Source organism: Pygocentrus nattereri, chromosome 22 (assembly GCF_015220715.1).
Source record: "Pygocentrus nattereri isolate fPygNat1 chromosome 22, fPygNat1.pri, whole genome shotgun sequence".
Taxonomy (NCBI): domain Eukaryota; kingdom Metazoa; phylum Chordata; class Actinopteri; order Characiformes; family Serrasalmidae; genus Pygocentrus; species Pygocentrus nattereri.
This window is the reverse complement of record NC_051232.1, coordinates 18231551-18250678: the sequence shown is the minus strand read 5'-3', so window position 1 is coordinate 18250678 and position 19128 is coordinate 18231551. Positions and strand designations below refer to the sequence as shown.

The 19128-nt window shown below is 38.9% G+C and overlaps 1 protein-coding gene across 1 annotated transcript; it reads left to right on the top strand.

The window, feature by feature from the left end:
* Nucleotides 1–1878: 1878 nt before the first annotated feature.
* LOC108434344 (annexin A5-like) lies at nucleotides 1879–17241 on the top strand. Its single transcript, XM_017709401.2, has 13 exons — nucleotides 1879–1997; nucleotides 2213–2254; nucleotides 9576–9660; nucleotides 10218–10312; nucleotides 12495–12608; nucleotides 14089–14179; nucleotides 14304–14383; nucleotides 14550–14600; nucleotides 15368–15461; nucleotides 15693–15788; nucleotides 15905–15963; nucleotides 16398–16520; nucleotides 16761–17241. The coding sequence occupies exons 2-13, from the start codon at nucleotides 2252–2254 to the stop codon at nucleotides 16821–16823; spliced, it is 954 nt and encodes a 317-aa protein (XP_017564890.1). The 5' UTR covers nucleotides 1879–1997; nucleotides 2213–2251; the 3' UTR covers nucleotides 16824–17241.
* Nucleotides 17242–19128: the final 1887 nt, after the last annotated feature.

The following is a 19128-nucleotide window of genomic DNA, read 5'->3' as shown; positions in this document are numbered from 1 at the left end:
CACTCCTCTCTAGGGACACCATCTACCACTTCATCCATCTTACTCCAAAATTCCTCTTTCTCCTCTAACTAACAACCAACCTGTGGTGCATATGAACTGACCACATTCAAAATTACACCATCAACCTCCAACTTCAGGCTCATGATCCTGTCTGACACTTTCTTTACATCCAGAACACTTTTCCCAAGCTGTTCCTTTAGGATTATCCCTACTCCATTTCTCTTCCTCTCTACACCATGATAGAACAGTTTGAATCCACCTCCAATGTTCCTGACCTTGCTTCCTTTCCATCTGGTCTCCTGGACACACAGAATATCTACCTTCCTTCTCTCCATCATGTCTGCAAGCTCTCTGCCTTTACCAGTCATTGTCCCTATGTTCAGAGTCCCTACTCTAACCTCCACACTCCTGCCTTTCCTTCTTTCTCGCTGCCTTCTAACCCGCCTTCCTCCTCTCCTCTTTGATGGTCTTCGACCTACAGTAGTCCAATTTCCACCAGCACCCTGCTGGTCAACAGCACAGGAGGCGGTCATTGTTAACCCAGGCCTCGACCGATCTGGTATGGCAAACATATTATGTGATCTGCATGATAGTTTTGGCACAAGTTTTACGCCAGATGCCCTTCCTGACGCAACCCTCACCATTTATCCGGGCTTGAGACCGGCACCAGAAGTACACAAAGTACATCCCTAATGGCTGGTTTCTCTGCAGATCTACAGATACCCTCTGTAAAAAAAAACAGAAAACATGGAGAGGCCTCTTTCAGAGTTATTATGCTTCTAATCTGTGCAACAAAAATTGCACCTTTTGTTAGACAGTCAAGCTCAATGCTCACTTTAGGAAGCACCTAAAAAACATCTCTCTTTAAATTAGCATTTAATTAAAACTGAACATCTTGTGGTGTTTATCTTTATCTTGTAATGTAGTCTTCTTTTTCTTTTGATTCTAATTAAATACCAATTTCTATAACTCTTCTATAACTGTTTTATCACCTGTCTGTAAAGCACTTTGAGCTGCCACCGGTGTGAAAAGTGCTATATAAATAAAATAACTACAGACACGTTGTTTCTCTGTTAGCAGGACATTTGAGGGGAATGCAGAAGAGATGGTTGCAGTGGAGTGGATGTGATTGGGGGAACTTTCACTTGTTATGTTTTTTTGCTAACTGCCAATGATCAGCGCTGATTTCCTGCAAGTTTTGTTGATGTGTAGATCCTTGCATTAAGTAAAAAAGTAAAAACTATGTTACAGGCTCATTAAAAAAAAAAAAAAAAAAAAACAGCTCAAAACATTCCTACAACAAACTGGGCTGAACTCCGGATCTTTACATGCCCAGCCAACTCCCTGGTGTATATGTGCTGTGTTATGTCACTCTGTGCTGGGCTGTGGGGCAGTTTGTGTGGGTTGACTATCTGCTATGAAGGAAAGCTGTGGTTGGAAATGACCTGCCTGTGTTCAGTTAAGTGCGTTCTATAAAGAGCGCTTTGTTCCCTGTGTCTCTTTACTTGCGAATGCCACAGTATTGTACCAAAAATGTAAAACATTCAAATTTTACTCTGTTTCCTGGGACTTTAATGTCTTATTGTCCATGAAATGTCGAAATTTTTCGTAAACTCTAAATGCTGCAGTTTGCACTTTATCAAGAAGGCAGTCGAGGGTTTAGCCAGCACCAATGCTAAGTCTAGCTTAACTATCTGCTCCGTACCTATAAACTTTTGTGTGTCATGAAAGGCTCGAATATGAAACTTAAAATGAAATTTTAATGAATTTTTAATGAAAGGTCAATTGTCAAATAGGACGACAATAGCAGCATAAAGTGTTACGTTTTCTCCCAAACTACATTACCCATGAACCCGAGCGAGTTGTAGGCGTTACCAGGGTGCGGCTCTGGCGAACTCGAGCGCTGTTTAAAGTGTATTCCTCCTCTGCTGCCTTCATTCCTCCTCTCATCCTCATTCCTCCTGTCTCGGAGACTGCAGCAGCTGCTGTGCCTGTCGGTAAGTTCATTTAAACATTCCTCTTCCTTTCAGTAAGACTTCCATGAACTTTCACACCCGTTCTGCAGGTACGAGCTTCATTTACCTGAAGGTGGAACGTTGGGCTGCTCGTTCAGACTAGTTACATACGAAGATGCTTTCATTCAGCGCCATTTACGTCGTATTAAACATCCTAAAACATGTCTTCTGTCTTTCTGTTCTTCTGTCTGTCACAGCTTTAGCTTCGCTGAAGAGTTCACCCGTCTGAAGTTACAATGGTAAGTGAGCTGGGGGTCTTTAAATCTAGTCCTGTGGCAAAGTAAGTAAACCTATTCATTTCATTCAGGCTGCTGGAGGGGCAAACCTTTATATCCAGACTAATGAGTGTGTTACAGCTACACATCACATTATGACATTAAAGCATAAACAAGCTTTCATAAGTGCGTTAGCTTACAGTGTTTGCCCAATTTCTACAGTCTACAATGTTTACCAGCTTGCACTACTAGTGTTACATAAGGCACCTTGTTGCCCTCAATCACCAAAGAGGTGGATTATGATTTTAGACTAAGGTATTAGGGAGTCTAAATCATTGACCCGAAGTTAGTGTAAGGTGGTTAGACAGATGTTCCAGGCAAGTTTAGCAAGTTTCTTTTTACCCTGAACTTGAGCCAGGATGTGGAGGAACGCGTTTTTCTTTTTTCCCCTTTTTTGCCAGAGCGTGCAGATGACTCATAGATGTGGGCAGGTTCTGCAAAGGGCGTCTCTCCTTCTCTCTCTCTCTCTCTCTCTCTCTCTCTCTCTCTCTCTCTCTCTCTCTCTCTCTCTCTCTGTCTCTCTCTCTGTCTCTGTCTCTCTCTCTGTCTCTCTCTCTCTCTCTCTCTCTCTCTCTCTCTCTCTCTCTCTCTCTCTCTCTCTCACTCACACACACACACACACACACACACACACACACACACACACACACACACACACAGCTATAAGTATCACTTCCATCTGTTTGACTACACAGACAAACTCTGTCATAGCTGTCCCCTGTTCAACCCCCCCCCCCCTCCGAGTTGCCACGGTTACAGGGGTGGGGTCTTGTTTGCAGATCTGGACGTGGAGTAATAGATTAAAGTAGACTGTGTTTAGACAAACACTGGTAAACACTCATCCATCTCATTCACAGAGATTACCCAAGAGCACAAATACGCTCTGTAGACGTCCGCACCACTTGCCCCGCTTGGCCACTGGAAAGTGTACATTGGTACCGGACAGCCAGAAGGCAGCCGGCCCTGAGTTGCTTGTTTGAGACTTTCTTAGTTTGTTGAGTTTTATACATCATGTAATTTTGCACTTCCCCTGTATTAGAAGTAAGTGGTAGAGGGCGGCGTTAGGAGAGTGAAAACGAGCAACAAGTGATGTGGCAGATTTCCATAGTGACAGTGTGTGTGTACGTTTGAGCTTAAGCTGCGTGGATTAGCGTGTGGACAGTACACAGCAGTGTGTGGTCACTACAAGTAGTGTCTGTAGGTGGTTGTGGGGGGTCAGATCTGAGGTCAGACGTTGCACATTTAGTCTAAAGGGACTAAATGTGTGTGTCAGAGTCATAGTATGGGCAGATCTTTGCTTGAATGCTTTCATTTTTCACTTTACTACATTTTGTAACCCACAGAGGTGTTATTTCTTTGTAATGCTAATCCAGGTGCATGTGGTCTGAATATCTACATTTTATAAATGTTTATGGGCCAATATTGCATGAAAAATATTGGATATCGGCATTATACAATTCTGTGCACAGGTTTGGTCAAACATGTAAACATGAATGAACATATCCTTTGTTACTTCATTTTCACTTAGAATATCAACACATGTAATTTATATGCTGATATATAATATTTGATACTGTTTCATACAGTCTGCATAGGCATTGAACAATGCATTCAACAGACTTGAGCAAAAAAAAAGTACTAATTTTCATACTGACTGTTTTGCCTGAGCTGTAATAACAATTACAAGCCTGCACTGTCAGCAGACAGTCCCTCCTCTACTGGACAAAACGTCGTGTGAACATTTCTTGATGAATGGACCCAAAGAAATGGCCCAAATTTGCTTTCAGCAAAGTTAATGTTTATTTTCGTTCTCCTGTAAAGTTACAGTTTCAGAATCACAAGGTTTCGTCTGGCAGCAGCGATATGCTGGTGTGTGTGTCCTCTGCCTTTTCTCCAGTCTCTTGCATCACCACATTTCTTTAAGACCTGCAATGCATGATTTCAAATCTCTTTAGGCCTTCAGGTTTTGCTCCCACAGTGGAACCGTTGTTTGGACTGAGATGTAGGACTGCACACTCACAGATAACTCCAACAGGAATCCCTCTTGTGACTTGTTCCCCATACAAAATACTGCAGCCAAGGCATCCATTTAGATTCGGACAATACACAATGCTTCACGCGCAAAATTCAACCCTCCAAAACACGGTAATCTCATTAGAATCCTTCATTTATACGGCGTGAGGTTAGATTCAATCTTGCATTTGGTATTCAAGCAAACACCAGCTAAACCCATGAAAATGTGTGTCTCCTTAATGAAACTTTCACATAAGTATTAGGTTTGTATGATATATCAGTGGCCAAACTTTATTTCCCGGTAAAAAGGACAATTTTATTATTGTTTTCAGTTTGATTTTGGAATTGGAGCCTATAATTATTATAAGGATCATTATTGTGTACTTAATGTTATTCATCAGCCTTCATAAAGTATACTAGGTAATGGTTATGTCTGATGTAGTCATGTAGCTTATGCTCACGGCACGTCATATACAGCTCAGAAATTCTACGTCAGTGTATATATCCTAGTATTAGGGATGCATCTATATGGGAATTCTGGATTGATGCTGATAGCCAGTGTTTTATTTTTTCGCACAAGTACATTTTAACGCACAACTCCTGTTAATTTGCAGAATGTAACATACTGAGAAAAGTTAAACTGAAAATGTGCACCATGCAAAAGTTATGGCATATTTTTAAAGCTTTTTATCTGTTAAGTTTAGCATATAAATATAATTTCATATCTGAATTTTTTTCTCTGTAGATGATGTATTAGCTTATTTTCTCTAAGAAAATCAGCATTATTTGCCAAGGGTGTCTAAACCTTTGTATATGACTATCTACCAATGGTGATATACTCAAACATATAAAATGTAGAAACTGGGACTAACGTTGTAGCATTATCTTTAGCATTTCAATAAATGTAACATTCATTTGTTGAAGGTAACAAATGCGGTGAAATAAATAAAATGCAGATGTTTTCCAGCAGTAGTCCAGCATCAGAGTACAATAAATACATCAAATATTGATTTAAATACTGGTGCATCATTCCTATAAGCAGTATTAAAAATGAACTCCTTATTAAGTATTAAGAGTTTTCTAAGGCTGAGATCAGTATTGCACAAAGTTCCTTGAATTTAAATTCACTTTAGCCCATGATGGAGCTCAGCCTTTGGCCAGAAACCAGATACTTGTGTTTTATTCAGGCCCTTACTACATCTCACCACACCCATGCTTAAGCAGACAGCCAATGGAAGCCCCTTAAGGACCCACCCATTCAAACACCAGCTGAGTATTATTGAACTATTGATGAGCTTTTGAATAGAATGGGGACCTAGACCCATATTTTGTTTGTTTTCAGTAATCGGTCCTCTACAGAGAGCACGTCTGCATGTTTTAATACATAATTACGATTTATTTGCTGGAGTAAGTTGCCTTATTTGGTCTGTGCAAAAGCACATTGTGTATATGTGTGTGTAAAAGGTACAGAAAAATACCAGGAAAACCTGTGATGTAGTATATTTTTTTGGCTTATAACTGTATTTTAGAAACCTAAGTCATGAAATATCTTGGATCTATTTAAGCAGTGAGTTTCCAGTGTGTTTGGTTTGTTTTGTTTTCCATGAGCATCTGCTGTGAAAAAATACTCACAATGCTCTGGTTTCACTCAAGAGGCTAATCCAAGTGGGACAGTTGGCCAGTGGGAAAAGCTTATGTATGTGTACACACGTGCTAATTATGAATGCCGCCACCTAGAATCAGTGTGCATGTTTTAGGAAATGCCCTTGGTTTTGTAATGTACACACAAAATGCAATTCGCTTGTATACAGATGGTATCAGATAGCAAGATTTGAACCCAGTTGTTGAGTATAACATGCCAGCTAATGCATCAGTATGATCAACACTGATTTTCTCCGTCTTCAGGTACATTAACACCTAAATTACAATCACAGTTCAAAAGCTTGGTGTCAGTCTTTTCAATAAAATGAAACAATAATCAGATAAATGTATAGAAGGTCTGTATTGTGATGCTGCTCCTCAACTTCAGCTAATTCTTATGAAGCTGTGAAAAATAGAGCTATAGAGTAGAATAGACCTGTAAATGATTCCATAATGGTTGAGAGAGGGTGTAGGTCAGATAACATGAGGTGCGACATGATCTACTTGTGTTTCAGTATTTGTGTCGTTCAGCGCTGCACACTTTTGAATAAACCATACTTTGAATACCCATATTAGTAAAAGCAGTACTCCAGTGAGTCCACATCCAGTGGCTCCAGCCATTACATTTTAAACACCACACCCTTAAAACAAAGAGCTATGAAGTCAGTGTGTATAAATTTACTTTTCATTGCGACAAGAGTAAGGATGACCTTGACCAATATGACCACATCTTCGCAAAAGGTGATGGATATTATGTTTCAGTTAATAATGGATTTTGAATTGGGCCTAGTTTTTTTGTTAAATTCGGAGACGTAAAAGTTCCATGGATTGCAGATCCATGATTCCATGATCCGCAGAAATATTGCCGTCAAACCGGTATCTAATGTCTGGGAATATTGTATTATACTACATTTAAAGCTTTGTGAACTAAGAGATCTTAAACTCTTTAAGAGTTTAACATCGTGAGAAGTGTTATTTATCTGTTGTAAGGTGATTTTATAGGGATATCATGAATCATAATTATCATAAATCTGCAATTTCCCTCTGGGATCAGTAAAGTATTCTGATTCTGAAATCACTGCAGTGATCCGTTATCAAAGCGGATTTACTGCTCAAAATCAGCATTGATGACAATCTTTTTGTCAGTCAGACCAAACTTTGCTAAGGTCAAAAAGTACTTTTGGGAATTTGGACAAACCGACTTACAAACTTGCTTTTTTTTTTCCTTTGTGTAAATTTAACAATGGCCTGCAGTTGCATTGCTGTGGTCTGTTTGGGATTGAGATCTCGCGCTCTCTCTCGCGCGCACTCTCTCGCTCTCTCTCTTTCTGTTACTCTTTCTCCTACTTGCCTGTGACTCAGGCGTCACCCCTTATGTAAACGTGAGTGACATTTGGAATAAAGTCAAGTCAGTGGAATCAGTCTGAGTAATATCTTTAAGAAGCTGGTGCAACATTGATTTCCTTCCTGATTTCAAGAGGCTTGTGGAGTCTGATCATCTTTGGTTGCCATGTATCACACATGTATCAGAGTGTGAGAATATCTGTCAGTACTTCTCATACACAGTAGATGAACTTTCAAATTTCCATTCACAATGGAAGTGAACAATAAATAATCAGACTGCAAAAGTAGACCGGATAGACCACCATCAGTCCTTCCACTATGGGTTTGAAAGGATATGTAGCTGTCGAGAAGCTCTTACTGAGAAAAGAAAATAGACCAAAAAGCAGAAAGTTTGCCCTAGAACACAGAAACTGGACATCTGAGATGTGGAAGATTTTATGGAGTCTGAATTCATAACTGAGATTACTTGGATCTAACCAGCTTCTAACAATGGAAGTGTGGAAAAGTACCCCTGTAGATTAAAAAAAAACTAAAAGCAAATCTCAAAGGATAGATGAATAGATGGATTAGATGGATAATTATGAGTAACCAACACTACAGGTTCGTAGATGAGCACCTGAATGGCGATTAACATTTATAAATGAAGCAATTTAAGGTCGTTTTCACTGAAATGTTAAATGTGTAAAAGACAACATTATTTACATGTAAATGAGTAAATTTTTCTGACCCATATTAAATGACCCTCTGTCTGCTTCTCTGAGGTTGCCAGTGCATTATTATTATATTTGCCGAGCACACAGAAAATGGCCAATAGGGAAGTTTCCTGGCAGAAAAGAGGGATGTTATTGCAGTGTATTGCATGAGATCTAATTTCAGGCTTGTCTGCCTTTTACACCCACTTCATTTTTCTCTCTCTCTCTCGGTCTCTCTCAACTCTCCAGCCTTTTTAGCTCAGTCAAAATTTCCATGTGGAAAACTACTGGTTAAGGCTGAGATGCATTAGTTCTTAAAGGGACAGGCAACACATACAAGTAAGCAGCATGAGTTTCCACATTCTCCAAGGCTTTTGTGCAGCTAAGTTGGAAAATGTGACACATGAGTAATAACCTAGGCCCAGGATGCATTACAGCGAGGTTATGGCTGCATTCTGGGTTAAACAGTCACCATATTAGTGGTTTAAACATTTTTATTCGGTGCTAGTGGAGACATTTTCACGCTTCTTCCAGTTCTAAGGAGGGCCTGCCCATTGAACAGTCACCAAAACCAATCTTAAATTGATAGTGTCAGCTGATTATAAAGGTAGGTGATTTGGTGAAACATAATATTACGATACACAATATGTCACAAAGTTTATTTTTTGCTATATCTAATAAGCTGAAAAAGGGCAAGGTAGTGCCACTTTTTAAAAATAAGATCAAAATCTATGAATTCAGTTCACTGCGAATGCTATGCTCCATAAATTGCAGTGAAACAGTACTAAATAGGGTCTATTTATAACCAAACATGCAGTTTTAAGTACTGACGTTTTCCATGATATGCTGAAAAAAGGTGATTGTCATAATTGATCGCAATAACAACACATTTTGGTATTTTGTCCAGCCCGATTATGACTTCATGTAATTATCCTAATGCTAAAACATACTTTTCCTGCAACTTATTAGGGATGGGAGGCTCTAGGTACCTCATGTTTTGTTTCGATTCATGGTTATAAGATGCAGTTCCAAACTATTGTTTGTTGTCTGTTTGTCATTAAAATTGAATCAGGGCTCATTTTTGCAAAAATGTTAAATACGGATTCAGACGGAACCTCTTGTCCATGCTCTGCGTTCATTTTATCAGTATTTGTGATTACAGAAATGCTGTGAGTGAGGAGTGTCTGCTGCTCCGCTCCACTCCGCTCACATGCTCTGGTCCAGATTGCAACCAACTCTGAATGTTACTGCATGAGCCTATTAGCCTGTTAGCAGTTTGCTAAGGTGTTTTATAAACAAGCCTGTGTTCTTACTTGGGGTCAAGCTTACTATGGTTTTGGGAATTTGTTTCATCTACGCAAAATGTGTGACTAATTTGTAGCCGAACATGTGCACATTAGTTAGATTTTACCTTATCCATCTTGAAGCGGGACTACACCAAAATACCCTACTTCATAATGTTTCAGGGTGAATGATATAGCTGGGGAATGCTGAGCCCATAGTGATGTTTCTCTGTGATTGAGAACTACCATGATGAATACAGAAATAAGAGTGGAAGAGGAATAAACCTGCTTCATTTCTTTCCTTCATCTCAGGCCGGAAGAGGAACCGTGAAGGCCCAGAGTGGATTCAACGCCAATAATGATGCCGAGACTCTTTTCAAGGCCATGAAAGGACTGGGTTAGTCACAGCATGCATTTAATTTTGGAAATGTTTAAAGGATTTGCTACTCAATCAAAACCTGAGTGAGAAATCAGGTCAGTGGAGTTTAGTCACAGAAATTACATAATTGATATTGTTCCACTTTGTAAGGTGCTGCTCACTGGGATGTAAATAATGTGAAATTGAAGGTTGTCTGTTAGATTACATGAGTGTTTTTCAACAGGCTAAAATGCAGATTAATGCGTTTCCATTAACCCATGTTTTTATAAATAACTTGGCAATTGGATATTTCTGTTATATTAATGTAGTGCTAATTCACTGACATTCAAGAAATGAATTGTATGTGGTGGAAAGAGTGATGGGTATGAGTTGCCCTAACCATTTTATAGCAGTGCTTAGTGCTTCTTAGCAGCAATAAGCATAAGTGGCCACAGAAAGTATTTGGACATTTGTTCCATACTTAAAAAAATGAGTTTTTACTTTTTTAAAAGACATTTATTTTTTTTAACTAGACATTAAAAGACATTTAATTTTTTTAATTTAATTTTATTTTAATTTTTTTTTAAACTGTCCAGGCACTGATGAGGCAACCATTCTGCAGCTGCTGACTGCCCGCAGCAACGCTCAGCGCCAGCAGATCAAGGCTGCCTACAAGACCCTGCATGGCAAGGTAACATCAGTGTTAAGCCAGTTGTTTAAGGCTTGGATCTCCACTGGTCACAGCTCCTCAGAGCTTCACATTTGCGCTTTCCCAGCTGTGTTGAGTCTGAACAGCTTTACAGCTTTAAATCAGGTGTGAAAAACTAGGGAAACACTCAGCGTTTCAGGCCCCCCGCTTACCAAAATCAATCTTAGCGTTAAGATCATTTTAATTGGTAGACAGAGCATTCAGCGTGATGCTTGTTCTCCAACCACCTTTGTTCTAAGATGCTTTCGGCAGATCCAGCCAATACTAAAGAAACACGTAGAGCCTAAACTAAAGAAACACACAGAGCCATTTTCTTGGACATAGATTAAACCTAGTCTGGGCCTAAACTGTACTATATCAGACGATTTCACCATTAAAATCCTGTTGTTATTGTGTGTCTTTTATTTATTTATTTTTTGCTTGTGGAAGTTGGCCAATAAAATGAACTACAGTTCATTCCATTGTTAAGTAGTTAAGTCAGATTCAGAACTCACTTCACCGGTCAGTAGGGTTTAGCAGTATAACTAGGATAGCAGAGCGGTGCTAGTGGTGGCAGAGTTAGCAGACTGGCAGCTCCACACAGCACAGGTTCAATTCCGGCTAACTGATCTTAGAAGATTTTGTGATCCATTGACACAAGTTTAGAGGACAAATCTGAGTTGTAAGTTGAGCAGTTGAATAATTGGCATTCTAGTAACATTAGATACTGCCCAACTCTGGGCAGTTACAATTGTACATACAAGAAATCTATTTTGCTTACATAGATGGACGATCCGCAATACAAACTACAAATAGGAAACAAAACGACCACAAACAATATCAGAAAATATACACATCTCCAGTATGTAAACTGGGCAGTATTTATAAGAATATAAATCATGCAAGATTACACAGATGAGTTGGTACTGCTGCATGTTAAACATACAATCCTACCAATATATGCAAAATGGAATATGACAAAGTGGCAAATGCTCATCACAACCATCTATGCGTTCCCAAGTTGGTCTAGGTGATCATGAGCTCAATCCCTGGTGATATCACAGTTAACCATGGCTAGGAGTCCAAGAGAGCGTAGTTGGTCTCATGCTCTCTGGGTGGGTAGGATCACCCTTCATATATGTAAGATAGCAAAATACAGTCAACAACAAATTAAATGTTTTCAGCTGCTATTTGAAACCACTAATGGTAGGACAAAGGAGGAGGAGGAGGCTAACTTGAGCATCACAAAGCTAATTGAACAGTGAACATTACTCACCCTGCAGCAAACATTCACTGCAAACAAAAAGTCATGTGAGCTCTCAGTGTCTTATTGCTGTGGAGTTATTGGGATCTGTTTGAACTGAAGCTAAACTGTGGAAAGGCTCTTGCAAGTTCTCAAGTCAAGATGAGGGGAGTGTCGAGGAAAGGTCCATTGTGTTATTAAGGACAAAATACCACAGCTTGTTTTTCCTGATAAACAGTGATATTTCTCTTCCTATGTTTTTTCTGCTCTATGCATCTGTCCTATCTAGTTCTTTACATTAATGCACAGATTTATAATATTTAACAAAAGTACAAACTTCAGAGAAACACAAAAACTTCTAATACGATGATGCATATATGCATACAAATGATTAAACTACAGAAAGAGACAGAATTGAACTACATGTTTGGTAAATGAGTAGAAAATGTCAGAGAAGTTGAGTGCTGGTCCCATTACTGCACTATGTATGGGATCGTAGCAACATTACTATAGTACACACAAGTTAAACTTAGGTAATGTTTTTAAGTATTTTATATTTAGGTAAAATATAATGTGTTATGTAGTGTGTCTAGTGTGTTCTTTTTCTTTGGCCATATTGATTTTGTTGTATAAACAGGCCTGTGATTTAAAAAAATCATGAGTTGGAATATTTATTTAAGTTGGTTCAGATAAATGTTGAATGCAAAGTGGACTATATTTGAGCTGATAGTGTGTAAGTGCATAGATCCTCATTCTTTCACTGTTGCTTCCTGATTCTATTCCTGGAGCTCAATTTCTCTTTCTCTCTCTCTCTCTCTCTCTCTCTCTCTCTCTCTCTCTCTCTCTCTCTCTCTCGCTCTCTCGCTCTCGCTCTCGCTCTCTCTCTCTCTCTCTCTCTCTCTCTCTCTCTCTCTCTCTCTCTCTCTCTCTCTCTCTCTGCAGGACTTGGTGAGTGATCTGAAGTCAGAGCTGGGAGGGAAGTTTGAGACTCTAATTGTGGCGATGATGGCTACGCCTGTAATGTTTGACGTGACTTCACTGAGGAACGCCATTAAGGTACACTGTGGTCAAACAAAACGATTCAAAACCATGTTTTGGCTCTTTTAGTTTATGGGGACCAATTAGTTACACTTTTTCACTTTGTTTCAGTGCTTTAACCAAATGATATTATGACAACATTCTGTCTAAACCCGACAAGCCTAATGTCAGTGCCTGCTACTTCACCTTGACAATGACTGCAGTCATCAGAACATGAAAAAAATGAAGAATATTCTGCTCTTGGAATCGGATAGGCTGAACCACATTCAAATCAATTTTTAAAATACTTGATATACACACACCTATGGTGCAGTTTAAACTGAATACCTTTTCTTAACTAGAACTAAGTTAACCAGCTAGTCAATAAGCTAAACGAGAGCCAACAGGCTAACAACCCCTCCAGTTATATCTCAATAAACATGGTACAACATGAAATGTGCAGAAGAACGTGGGCTGTAACGTGGGCTGTGCTGCAGTCCACTTCTATGAGCAGATTAATCTGATTATTGTCCATTGTTTTTGTAAGCCTCTGCTCAGAAAGATATGTTTATGTATCAGTGTTATCCAAGTATTGTTTACATTGGTTGCATTTACGAAAAGAAAATCATAGCTAGCCTGGTTTATCAAACAACAGAGGACAAACTGAGGCAAAGAAAGGCACCATGGCAAAGTAATTGGCTATAAACAGATTAGCCAGCTAACATTAACATAAATTTCATAAGTATAAGTTTCCCAAGCAGAGGACGAACAGAAGCAAATAAGGCACAATTAGCAAAATAATTTGCTGAATAAAACAGAGGTTATTTTATTTGGGAGTAGCAATCTGAATTTAAGAGCCCTGAAATCTAAAGAGCTGGCACATAACATTGGACTTGGTTTTAGCAGTAATATCTACACAGTTACTAAATCTGCATTTGATCACATTTAAAAACATCAAGATTAGAAATTTTAAGGAAAAAATACCACTAAACCACACCTGGAGAAACTTGTCCACACCTGGAAAAACCTGTCCACACCAGGATTGATCACTGTAATGGTCTCCTAATTGGAAAATGTGGCTGCAAGAGTTCTCACCCAAAGTAAATGAGGGAAACACATCACTCCATTCTTAAAACCTTACACTAACTTTTACTTACTTTTAGGTACTATTACTGGTCTTTAAATCTCTTAATGCAGTAGGATCAGCATATTTATTTGATGTGCTGTAGCAGTACGAGCCAAGCAGAACTCTTAGGTCATTGGGAACTACTTAATTGGTCCTGCTGAAGGTAAAGACTAAACATGATGAAGCAGCATTTGAGATTCAACCCCAACGTGGGGAGAGTGACATACAACACTCGGTCCTGTTGGGTTGGGACAAACATCCGACTCTGACAGTGCCATGCTTTAATGTGGTCAGATGTATGTGTGGGAGCTGGCCCACTATGTTTTAGTCAATTTGTGGACATTTTGTGACCATTAAATACACACATGCACATACATTGCTTGTTTCTATTAGGGGGCGGGCACCGATGAGAAGGTTTTGGTTGAGATCCTGGCATCGAGAACTCAAAACGAGATTGGGGAAATTATCAAGACCTACAAAAAGGGTAAGAGCGTTTTTGTAATGTTGATGGCCTTTCGTATAATTGATTTGAGAATGATGAAGTTTGTGACTGAATGTGGATGTAATGCATTATTTGCTGCTAATAATTACAGTGGTTTATATTATAGAGTATGATCATGACCTGGAGCAAGATGTGTCTGGTGATACCAGTGGACACTTTAAGAGGATGCTGGTCATTTTACTACAGGTAATGTTATGTAGAAGTAAGTAAGTAGAAGTGCAGGGTAAATGTTTAAAATAAAATAATGAGTGTGATTTGGTGCATATGTTTTGGTCTAAGTGATTATAAAATGTCAAGGTAATGTTAACATGTGTAATAATATTGGTTTTAACAACAGGTGTTTTGGTTTTAGGCCAGCAGACAGCAGGGCATACAAGAGGGCAAAATCCAAAGTGATGCTCAGGTATAAATGTGCTTTTATGGCGTCTGTGTATGTATTAAAATTAGTCCAGATATTGCTGAGCAGATTAAAAACAAAACAAGGCACTTGCGTAAGGAAGGGGGAATTCAAAGAAAAATAAGAGAAAAGTGGGAGTGCAAGCAAACATGCTAGGACCTAGCAAACCACCAAAACTAATCTTTAAGAGAGAAAAGAAAATCAAAACTGCTTCAGAACTGAAAACATGCACTGTTTTTGTTCATTCTTCTACTTGGAGAATGCAACTAAACACTGTGAGTCTGAAAGGATGTGGAGCTGTCAGAAAACTGTTACTGAGAAAAGAAAATGAACATAGAAGCTGCCAGTGTTCTCAGAACAAAGGACTTACCACCTTAGAGCACAGACCTCTTTGGGATTACTCGGTTTGTGAGAAGCCTAAAATGCAACCATCTTCTGAAACTGAGCTTTGGAGGTGTATTAAAATATCTCTGCAGTTTTCATGGAAAAAAACCCCAGTAAGAATGGTAGCTGTAATAAAGGATGGACTTAATACATACAGCTAATTTTCATTTCATACAGTGTAATTGAGGCTGTTCTGTAAAATGTGTTTTCTGAAATGATAAATGGTACTTAATGGAATTTTGCACTGGAAATGAATTAAAGGAAGGGTGGTCTTTGTTTTTTGCATAGTACAGTTTGAGTCTCTTATCTGCTGTACTTGAGTGCATCTCATTCACTAATTATGAAATATATTATCTCTTGTTTATGTTGGATGTTTGTGTTGTGCACAGGCTCTCTTTGATGCAGGAGAAAAGAAGTTTGGCACTGATGAAGATCAGTTCATCACTATTTTGGGGAACCGCAGTGCTGAACACCTTAGGAGAGGTAATTTACTCAGTGCTGAAATCCATTATTTTATTATATTGCTATAAGGGAATGTTTTTTAAACATATTGTGGTATCAGATTATATATAGATTGTGTATAGGTTAAAGTGGGTATTGTGTGCTCAAAGTATGCATACAGAGCATGACGTATTAATAACTGGTGAATATCTATAAATACTTTGTCAGCATTTCTCTCCTTTTACTAAACTGACCTTCTTACGTCTTACGCAGTGTTTGATGCGTATATGAAACTGTCTGGATATCAGATCGAGGAGAGCATACAAAGAGAGACTTCTGGAGGTCTGAGAGATGTTCTGCTGGCTGTAGGTAAGACACGCATTCACACACAGTTAAGTATCCTAAAATATACCTCTCTCACTCTTTCTGCCTATCTCTCCTTTTTCCCCACCCTCTTTTTCATTCTTTTTCTCATGCACTCCCAGTGAAGTGTGCCAGGAGTGTTCCTGCTTATTTTGCTGAGTGTCTGTACAACTCCATGAAGGTAAGAGTATCTGATACTGATTGACAGCAGCTATGAAACTGTTTGCTGAAGATGCAACATTGATGACAGACTAGCCGCTTAGTTTTATCTTATCGTTAAATCTTTTATTTATCCTTGTAACTATGAATGGAAATCTGATCTTATTGGTTTGATGTACTCTATAAATCTTTTCCATATCTGGTTAAATGTGTCTCTTTGCATACTAAGAGAGAAAGATAAGCCTTCCATTACATATATTTCGTGAATTATGTCCAGCCATTCATTCACAGTGGGGGGCATAGTGTTTAACCATCTCCTCGTAATCGCTTTCTTGCTGGCTGTTAAGAGTATAAGCATTCGTTTCTTGTCCTTTTTATTCAATGTTTGATCTAATTCAGCGTGTTATATTGTTGTGTACACTGTGTGGCTGATCTGAATCTCTGCTGTTTAAACAGGGTGCAGGCACTGACGATGCGACCCTGATAAGGATCATGGTCTCCCGCAGTGAAATTGACCTGCTGGATATACGTGCAGAGTTCAGGAAGTCATTTGCAACTTCTCTGCACAACATGATTAAGGTAATTTCTGCATTATGCATTCTGTATCGACATAGACTTAGTGTGGCCATGCATGGTTTAATCATGCAACCACAAATGTCAGGTTAAAATCTCTTAAGAACACTTCATATCTCTGAAATGAACATTTACCAGAGACAAATCAACAGCTTACAAAGTGTAATATTGTGTGATGAACTCATCCTGAAATGCAGTGTATCTTTAAGTGCGCACTGGTTAAAAAAATCTGTCTCTTTCACACAGAATGACAGCTCTGGTGACTATCGCAAAACCCTGCTTCTGCTGTGTGGTGGTGATGACGCCTAAGCCCAAAAATACAAACTGCATTACTGAGCATTTCCAGCATTTATTACGTAACTTACTTGTTTACAGGGCAATATTTTATGAATTGGACAGACTTCATAAAATTCTAAATATTTATTCTTTGTACATGTGACTAATAGCAACAAAAGCAACTAATAGCACTAATTTTTAATAATCAGAATCAATGAAGGTTGTTTTGATCATGGACGTTTTATATGCTCATTGTTACTTGTGTTACAGTCTTTAGTTTGTGAAGTGTGAAAGTTGTTGACAAGTAATGAAAGAAAAGCTTAAGGAGCAAGTTGGCGTAACAGACAGATGGTGCTAAAAAAACAGACGGTCATTTAAGATGACAACATTGTTTCAAAGTTATTTCTTATACTGCTTTCATTAAATAAAAAAAAATGATCAAAATATAAAATGCCTAAGTGTTACTGTGTTTTGATGTAATGCCTGCACAGCTTTTGGAAATGCCTACATTATAGGGCCACAGTTACAAACTAAAGTCCATCTGTTGGTACAGCTCGTGTTCACTGTCCCTGCATTAAGGGACATATTAATAAGAGTTCATTAATAAGAGCATTAATAAGAGTCACTTCTAAATGGACATTTCTGGGTGGTGGACCACTGCTGTTCAAGCGCTGGCTGACAGCAATGTAAAAACTCCTCTGGTAAGTGGTGCTCATGATGTGGCGTGTGGAGTACAAGGTAGATTTTTTTTAATAAAGTAGATGTGACTTAATTACATGATACATGCATCACCTTTTGAGTTATTATTAAAAAAAAAAAAAGAAGGAAGCAACTGTTAAGTAAACAAAAATTATTTTTGTAGAAGGAGAAGCACCCCTGAATTCGACGTTAGCCCTTCTTTACGCTATTCCACTGTGCTGGACAGGACTCTGATGACCACTGCTCCCAGATATAACGCCTGTAATGACAAGTCTTTCCACAGGGGGGCAGAAATGCCACAGTTATACGGCACTAAAGCGTCGATTGTAGTGTAATGTAAAAGTCTAGGCTGTGTACATGGCCTATGACTGGGAAATTATTCTGAGAATCCAGCTGGGGTCTCAGTTTGAGTCATGCAGGAGCGGTCATTGACTGTGAGATGTAGTGCTGCCTTTAGCCTGTGCTGCCTTTAGCCTGCCTGTCAGATTAAACTTTGTATAAGTAAACTGCTGTGAACTCATTTATAGTGTTTAAGGGTGTGAAGCTAAGACCTGGTTCCTGATGTTTATTATTATTATTATTATTATTATTACTAATTGGCACATATTCACTAGAAAAGGAAATGGTTAAATGGACCAAAAAGATTAGTGCGGCAGCTGGTTTGCAGTCAGTATTGCGGAACAGTGGTTTGGGCATCTGTTGTCTTCTGTTATTATTGTTCCAGGTATGTCACATTGGACAGAGGCTCTGAAGCAGAACCAGGAACCTCTTCTTAGTCCATTTGCGATGTCTGCACATCTCTGGACTAAATGCTTTAACCCTTAGCTGGTGATACAAAAGTCTGGGTGAATGTCGGCAGGGCGTAAAGTGACCCTGAAGGGAATCGGGATGACACTAAGTTAGTTATGAGTTGACATGTAAGGCCTGGGGCTGCAGGCTGACTTACTGTCCCATCTAGCATTCACAGAAACCAGGCCAGCTCCAGCCTTTTGGGGCCCTAAGCAGGATTTTTGTTCTCATTATGCTAACTGTGCTATAAAATTAGAGGCTGAATAATAACAATGACCACCACAAGCTGTCTAAATCATATACATTTGTAACCATCTAATATGTGTTTTGCTGATGATTGTATGCTTGTTTAGGGTTCTATTAGGTTACAGTTTCAATTACACACAACCTTCTCAGTGTTCTTGATTTCTTGATCTCACAACACAGCATTTCTTGCTTACTCAGCTTACTTTAAGCTTGGATCTAACCCTAGTGGCAGTCTTAATGGATTCACAGAGAAAATTGTAAAACAGGTTAACTGTGCTTGTGAGTGTTTGATTTTGTGAAGCTGAAGCTCAGTCTGAAAGCCTAAGTTGAACCCGTTTTGTTAGACAGACCCCCAAATCCACTGCTTCTTGTTGTCCAACTCCAAGCCAAAAACAAATGGCATCACAAAAAAAAAAATACTGTTATCTTTGAACTTTTTCTCCTCATCTTCTTTTTCCCTTTATTCAAGCATTTTAGACACTATAATGAAGCAGCAATAAAGCAGAACTTGTTAGGGCGGCCTCTGGTGGCCGCAGAGTGCCAAGCATCTATGTATGTCACTTATTAGGTAGAGCCCACAGTGCACATGAGCATACACAGTAGG